We start from the raw sequence: 7,922 nt of genomic DNA, 5'->3' as shown, positions 1-7,922 counted from the left end.
ATAGTATTTTAAGAACACTTGGAAGGTGTTTCTAGATGTTTTTAGCAAGGAACCATGGAAGGTAAAGATGAAAAACATGGATTTTGAAATGTTAAAATGTTTTTGTAGAATAGTTGTTCAAGCACATTTTTATTCTTAAAGCAACTTTTAAAATATTTTATAATTTTTTTTTAAAAAACACTTTTATAAAAATGTTTTATAAGTACATGTCCAAACGAAGCCTATATTAACTATCATTTTTTATTTATTTTATATTATATTATATTACTTATCCAAATACTATTTATCCTATTCTCGAAACAAACGGTATCTAAAAATAGTTGTTGTTCGTAATCTCTCTATTTAATATAAGATAAGACCAAGTTTTTTTTTCCAACCGTGGACTTTTGATTTTGTTGACTATCATTGACGCTAAAACATTTATCCAGTTCGGAGGCCCAACTAATTTGGGTCCGGCCCAGCGTAAAGCGGAACCCGGCGCACCTCACCGAATAAAATAGTTCTCCAACGGTATGCCTACCCTCTTTTCCACTTAATCTCTTCTGCGGCCACTCATCATTCTTCTTCTTGTTCAGCGCCACCAGGTGTTTTGATGTTACTTTATTTTTCCATGTTCTAGTTTGGACCTTTTCTTGGATTGACTGTGCGTTTATTTCAATAAATTTGTGGGTTTTGTTGCGGTTTACTGATCGATTGTTTTGGACTTCGAATTATATGGTTGTATGTGTGTAATGGATAAGAAAATTTTGTTCAGAAAAGTCGAGAATTCTTGCCAAAGACTTTTTTTTTTAAATTGCAAAGTCCACATTCTTTCAGGAGGAAATTCTTTTAATTCAATTTTTTTTTTGTTATCCAGAAATGTTCTGTATTATGTTCCATTCGATATACTATGCATGTGATTGTCCAACACAATCTACCAAAGGCATTTGTCCGAAATAATTTCCCAAAAGACAAAATCAAACATTGCCTTGGATTTCGCCTTTTGTTTTTTTTTTTCATCCCAGAATGAAGCGAACCAGTGCAGAAAGGAAAATAACTTTATTCTTGGATAGTACAGCCTCTGGAAATTTGATTGGAAATTATTGAAAGCTTTAGGGACTTGATTCAGTAACTTAGTTATGTTCCAAAGTAACTTAATCATTTTCCAAGCGAGTGCTAAATGAAAAATGAGTTTTTCTTTGACTGGTAACATCCTATAGTTTACCTTGACATGTATACCATGCAGGAGTATTGAGCTTCTGTTGGATGTGCTGTGATGCGATGCAGCACTGAGGTAAGTGGAATTTGTGTTTTCTTTATTTTGAGCTTGTAAAAATAACTCTCGTAGATGCAAGTCAAAATGCCAACTTCTTTGATTAACTGATACCGGCTCTTGTTCTATTTCAATCCAGAAGCTAGCCATGTGCTGAACCTTTTGGTTGGTTCCATTATTGTTGAAAATTTCATTAAGTTGTGCTTGGAAATGCAAATTTCATTCCATCTTGTGTGCAATTACTTTAGAATGCGTTTCAGATGATGTTCACATCCTATTAATTACGAGATTCATGAGTTATACTTAATAATATCTTTTTATCTCCGGTAAATCTGAATATGAACAAAAAATTAAAGAAATCTTTTGGAAACCATCTTTTGAAACAGGATCAGAATGGTCAATGTATTCGAGCTAAACTATTGTAGTAATTTCTGTTTCAACCTCTAGTACAATCTAAGCTGATGGTGAAATAAAAAATAACATGAATTCTCAGGTTTGTGAGTGTATTCCACCCATTTGGACACCCGTTTATTTGACTAAATGTGTGTCACCTGCATAAGTTACCTTTGTGAGAAGCTTTTTTATGCTCTTTGGAACAGAAAAAGAAGTTTGTTTTAGTCTTTCACCGGTTTCCCTTCTCTGTTGCCAGACTTCCCCTGCGCACAAAAATTGGCACTTGAAGTCCTTTTTCAGGCGTGAAAAGCAAGCATTTATGTTGATATTACCGAGAAACTGGACAGTGAAAATACACAGTTATTGATTTCAACAATTTTTTTCACTAATTACTTTTTATATGCAAACTAATACGTAAGTTTCTACGAAGTATTTTTTGTGGCATTTATGAATTCTGATTTATCTGGTAATTTCATTTCCATAAGTTGACATAGAACCATCCCCAAAAAATATTTTTTAGATGAGAGGAAGTGTATTAGTTTAAATTAGAAATGCATATTAAGTACTATTTGACTCTGATAAAAAGTTGGAGATTATCTCTAATGAACTTGATTATGTGACTTAGCCACTAGTGGTCATATGCATTGCTGAACTTGACATTCCTTTGGGGGTAAGGATGCTAAACATAGTTCAAATTTTTATTAAGCTATCAGCTTATATGGAGTTTACTTATATTTTAAGAATAATGAGTAATTTAGCAGTAGAGTGGTCAGTGGCGGATGTAACAATTTTCACGATCCACTTTTCATGGTCTTTTTAAGAGTTGTTGAGTTATATTGAGTGGTTCCCTGTATTTCTGGTTTCTGTAATAGCATGAAAAGTGTTTGAAGTTGTCGGTATTTCTTTTGTTCTTCCCTAAGTCTATTGATTCCCTCTCTTTGTTTGCATTGGAAGTTGGAACTACTGTCATTATCTTGTTTAACTTTTAAGGATTTGACTATGTTTGGCAGGTTGGAGCTGGTAATATGAATCCTCTCACTTTTTTAAGGGTCCTCGGTCCAGAACCATGGAATGTTGTGTAAGTATGGCATTTAACCCTACTTGTAACATTCTCTTTTCGGGAGGAAAAAGTAAAATAGCATCATACACTTGGAGAGGGTTTAACTAAAACTTATTTAAAACAAAGTATAAATTGTTATATCTTATAAGTTATTTTAGAAGCTTGTAAGCTGCAAATGCTTATTTTAAAAGTAAGTTGTTAAAGTGTTTGGATAAAATAAGATCTGCCAGCCCCCACCCCGATGTCAAAAAAAAAAAAGATAATGGAGTATAACGGTGTTGATGTGTTTGATATTATAAGATCATTTTTTAATGATAATTTCTAAAAAGACATAACAAATATTAAAATTGTGCAATAGTTGTTTTTCGTAAATAACTATTATTATCATATTCAGATCCATAATAATAAAATATTAGTATTAAATATAATAGTTGTAATTATATAATAATAATCAACAATATTATTATTAAAAACATCATTAATATTATAACAATAATTATTATAATGATAATAATAATTGTAATCATATTATTTTGTTGTTGTTGTTATTCTTGTTAATTATTATTATAGTATTTGAAATTAATTTGCATTATATATTATATAAGGGCAGATTTGAGATGTGATGAAATCGAGAATGCTAGTCTGGTCTTTTTAAGATATTCAAATAAGACATTTTCAAATAAGTTGGGTAATCCAACTATTTTAAAAAATTTAAAATAAATTATCAATCAAAAAATAACTTGTTTTGAACATCTTATTTGTAAGTTAAGCAAAATACACTCTTAGCTCACCAAATTTAATTTGGTTTGATGGGGGAACCTTTCCCTGATCGGTTAAAAATGTAAAAATTCAATAATCATTTGTTTGGTGTTCAATATATAGCTTTTGTAATTTGAATGCCAACTAACTGTAGAACCAGCTAGTAGGTGGTGCACATTGGGTCGGGTAGTCATTTTGACTACCTGAACCCAACCTGAAATTTTTGTTGGGTGCCCAAAAAATTTGGGTGATTTTGGGTATTATACATATTGGTAACCAAGATTTTTTTATTTGATTGATTTTTGCTAGAAGATCATTACAATTTACAAACTCATTGTACAAATTCAAAGAAGGAAATTAAAAGCTTCCAGCTTCAAGCATCGTGGCTCTGAAGAGAATAAATAGAAATTAGTTTTAGTAGGTCCATAGCATATTTCCCTAATTGGTTGGTTAGTGTGTTAGTTTTTCTGCATCTCCATGTACGAGCTTCCTCACCCATTTGCAGCACCGATTCTTGAAATTCTCATAGTTTTATTCTTGCTTCGTAATATATTTCTGGTCTGGAAATTTTAATCTTTAGTAAAATTCAAATATGGGTTTTTAAGTTTGTGGCGGTGGGGTAACGGGGAGTAGACTTGCGGTGGCGTGTGGGTGAGAGTTAGATTGAGAGAAAGTAAAAATTAAGAGAATGTGATTGAATTAAGAAAAATTTAAATTGATTTTATTATTGTGAAACACACGAGCCCAATCTGCTTTTTAGGCTCATTTTAATTGGTTGTGGAAATGTGGTCACTAATTGATGTTAATCAACAGATGGTACTTTAATTAAAAGTTGTCTACTCAGGACCAAAGGCGAAGCCAAAGTGGTTTGCTGATTTGATTTATTTAAACCTACATTAAAGTTATGTTCCATTGTATGATTGTATCAAAAGATTCACAACGAGACATTTGATTTATTTAAACCTACACTAAACGTAATATTACATTGTATCAAATGATTCATAACGAGACATATTTTTTCACGTGATACAATGCATGGGCCCACATTAAAAAACATATGTATAAGGATTCAGTTAACTTGGTTATTTTCCCACGAATGAAGTATAATGAGTGCGAATGAGAAATTTTTCCCTGAATGGTAGCATCATTGTGGTTTACTTTATCTTGGACTAATGGTTTCTATACCATGCAGGAGTATTGGGCTTCTGTTAGATGTGTTGTGATGCAATGCACCAACACTGAGCTAACTGGTGGCCAAGAAGACATTCCATTCTCCCGTGCCTAGGTGTAGCGGTGGCCAAAACGCAATGACCTCGCTACTTCCTCGCTCAACGTCGCCACCGCTCTCGGCTGCCCCACCTTTCCTTTCACCAAGAATCCACATTCCTCCTCACATATACAGCCACCCCGCAGCCATTCTCCTCGAGATGTGTACTTCCATGAAAGAACTCCAACAATTTCTCCCTCTTATAATTAAAAACGGCCTATACAACGAGCATTTGTTCCAAACCAAGCTTGTCAGCTTGTTCTGCAAATATGGGAGCTTAAATGACGCTGTCAAAGTGTTTGAGCCAATTGAATCCAAGATTGACCCTCTGTATCATACCCTTTTCAAAGGGTACGTTCAGCAATCATCTCTAGATGTTGCTTTGAGGTTCTTTTGTCGAATGAAGTATGAGAACGTGGCTCCAGTTGTTTATAATTTTGCTTATTTGCTGAAATCCTGTGCTGATAGTTTTGATGCTGTACGAGGGAAGGAGATTCATGCACAGTTGATACTGAATGGGTTTTCCTCTAATGTGTTTTCGATGACGAGTGTGATGAATTTGTACGCTAAATGCCGCTTAATTCATGAGGCTTATAAGATGTTTGAAAGAATGCCTGAAAGAGATTTGGTTTGTTGGAATACGGTGCTTGGGGGGTTTTCTCAAAACGGAATGCCAAAGAGGGCGTTGGAGTTGGTTGTTTCAATGCAAGAAGAGGGGCATAGGCCTGATATGGTTACTGTGGTTTCTATATTGCCTGCCGCTGCTGATATAAGGAATTTGAAAATTGGGAAATCGATTCATGGGTATATCATGAGGCACGGTTTGGAGTCATATGTTAATGTTGCAACTGCCTTGTTGGACATGTATGCAAAATGTGGGTTGATAGGGACCGCAAGACGGGTTTTTGATGGGATGGATTTAAGAACTGTAGTGTCATGGAATTCCTTGATTGATGGATATGCACAAAGTGGGGATTCAGAAGAAGCAATGAATGTATTTCAAAAGATGTTGGATGAAGGACTGAAGCCTAGTAATGTTACGATTATGGGTGCTTTACATGCATGTGCTGATTTGAGTGATCTTCGGAATGGTCAGTTTCTTCATGAGTTAGTTGATCAGCTAGGCCTTGGTTCGGATGTCTCAGTGATGAACTCCTTGATTTCAATGTATTGCAAGTGCAGAAGGGTTGATGTGGCATATGAATTGTTTCATAAACTGGAAGGAAAGACACTTGTTTCTTGGAATGCTATAATATTAGGCTGTGCACAAAATGGTCGTGTGATTGAAGCTATCAATCTGTTCTGCAAAATGCGACAGGATAATATGGTACCTGATTCATTCACGCTGGTGAGCGTCATCACTGCTGTTGCTGAGTTATCAGTGTTGCGCCAAGCGAATTGGATACATGGACTGGCTATACGAATGTATTTGGACAAGAATTTATTTGTTATGACGGCCGTTGTGGACATGTATGCAAAGTGTGGAGCTGTGAATAAAGCAAGAAAGCTATTCGACATGATGGATGAGAGGCATGTCACGACATGGAATGCTATGATAGACGGGTATGGAACTCATGGATTTGGAAAAGAAGCTGTGGAATTATTTGATGAAATGTGTCGAAATGGGAGTATAAGTCCGAATGATGTTACATTTTTGTGCATTATCTCGGCTTGCAGCCACTCAGGCCTTGTAAAAGAAGGGCAACGCTACTACACCATTATGAAAGAGGTATATGGCATAGAACCATCGATGGATCATTACGGAGCCATGGTTGACTTACTTGGTCGAGCTGGTAGAGTTGAAGAGGCTTGGGATTTTGTCCAATGCATGCCAGTCGAACCAGGGATCAATGTATTTGGTGCCATGCTGGGAGCTTGCAAGATTCACAAAAATGTGAATTTAGGGGAGAAAGCTGCTGACAAACTATTCAGTTTAGAACCAGATGAAGGTGGGTATCACGTTTTACTTGCCAATATTTATGCCTTAGCTTCAATGTGGGATAAAGTTGCTAAAGTAAGAACCATGATGGAGAAGAAAGGGATTAGAAAAACACCCGGTTGCAGTACAGTGGACTTGAAAAATGAGGTTCACACTTTCTACTCTGGGAACACGAGTCATCCTCAGTCCAAGAAGATATATGCATACCTTGAGACATTGATCGATAGGATCAAAACGGCTGGGTATATCCCTGATACCAGTTCGATTCATGATGTCGAAGATGATGTTCAGGAGCAGTTACTGAATACTCACAGTGAGAAGCTAGCCATTGCTTTTGGACTTTTGAATACAAGTCCTGGCACGACTATTCATATCAGGAAAAATCTTCGGGTCTGTGGAGATTGCCACAATGCCACAAAATACATATCCCTTGTGACCAAACGAGAGATAGTTGTCCGTGATATGCATAGGTTCCACCATTTCAAGAATGGGACATGCTCGTGTAAAGATTATTGGTGACTTGCTCCAGTAATCATATTCGATCTGTTCATGAATACCATTGGAAGAAGTCGAATTCTACAATCCGTGATGTCGAACCACCGAATCACACGTTTATCTATCAAGCGTTGCGGTGAAATCAAGGTGGGATTCAAAGATTGGCTTGATATTGGTTCACACAAGTGCAGCCTGTGTGCTGGACCTGAATCCTGTACCGTTATGTGATCATCAGGAACAGCATCAGGCCAGCAAATGGAGGTGAAATGAAACTCTTTCACCTTTTCCTTTATGACCGATTACTTGAACGAACTCTTTTGTATGAAGTAAAAAGAAAACCAAGGGCGACGGCTTTTATTTTCTACATTATTTATACAATAATCAAAATTATATGTAGACATAATTTTATCACAAAAATTCATGTGAGACGGTTTCATGACTTAGTTTTGTGAACGGAATTTCTTATTTGAATCACTCGTGAAAAAAAAAAATTATTTTTGATTGTAAATATAGACAAAATTGACTTGTTTTCGTGAAACCTATTTTTTTTTTAGAAAAAAACTTTCATTCCATTAAGTCTAAACGAACTTCTTCTTGTAACCAAGAAAGAAAACCAGATACAACATCCCATATTGCATTTTGAGAAACAGAAAAACCGAACAAAGTTAGCATATATGAGCTACAGAAATAGATTGCCTCCTTACACGCCAAATTTCATCAAAAGCATCTTCGAGCAATAGATTTATTATTTGGGAGA

General features: G+C 35.4%; 1 protein-coding gene across 6 annotated transcripts; it reads left to right on the top strand.

The window, feature by feature from the left end:
• The first annotated feature begins 415 nt into the window (after window positions 1-415).
• On the top strand, window positions 416-7,586 carry LOC140880824 (pentatricopeptide repeat-containing protein At1g11290, chloroplastic). Of its 6 annotated transcripts, none has more exons than XM_073285632.1 (5): window positions 416-510; window positions 1,226-1,273; window positions 1,902-2,059; window positions 2,656-2,723; window positions 4,657-7,586. In XM_073285632.1, exon 5 carries the CDS (start codon window positions 4,772-4,774, stop codon window positions 7,187-7,189), a length of 2,418 nt encoding a protein of 805 aa, XP_073141733.1. In that variant the 5' UTR covers window positions 416-510; window positions 1,226-1,273; window positions 1,902-2,059; window positions 2,656-2,723; window positions 4,657-4,771; the 3' UTR covers window positions 7,190-7,586. The 6 variants fall into 6 exon arrangements, with proteins under 6 accessions (XP_073141733.1, XP_073141731.1, XP_073141734.1 ...); XM_073285633.1 differs by having other exon boundaries at window positions 506-584; window positions 1,902-2,004; XM_073285631.1 differs by having other exon boundaries at window positions 506-584.
• The last annotated feature ends 336 nt before the right edge of the window (window positions 7,587-7,922 follow it).

Source organism: Henckelia pumila, chromosome 2, assembly GCF_033568475.1.
Source record: "Henckelia pumila isolate YLH828 chromosome 2, ASM3356847v2, whole genome shotgun sequence".
Classification (NCBI taxonomy): domain Eukaryota; kingdom Viridiplantae; phylum Streptophyta; class Magnoliopsida; order Lamiales; family Gesneriaceae; genus Henckelia; species Henckelia pumila.
This window is presented reverse-complemented; position numbering and strand designations above follow the sequence as displayed.

What these genes read in the sequence shown, in the direction of transcription:
- LOC140880824 (XM_073285632.1), top strand. Translation starts at nt 4,772, where the DNA reads ATGACCTCGCTACTTCCTCGCTCAACGTCGCCACCGCTCTCGGCTGCC.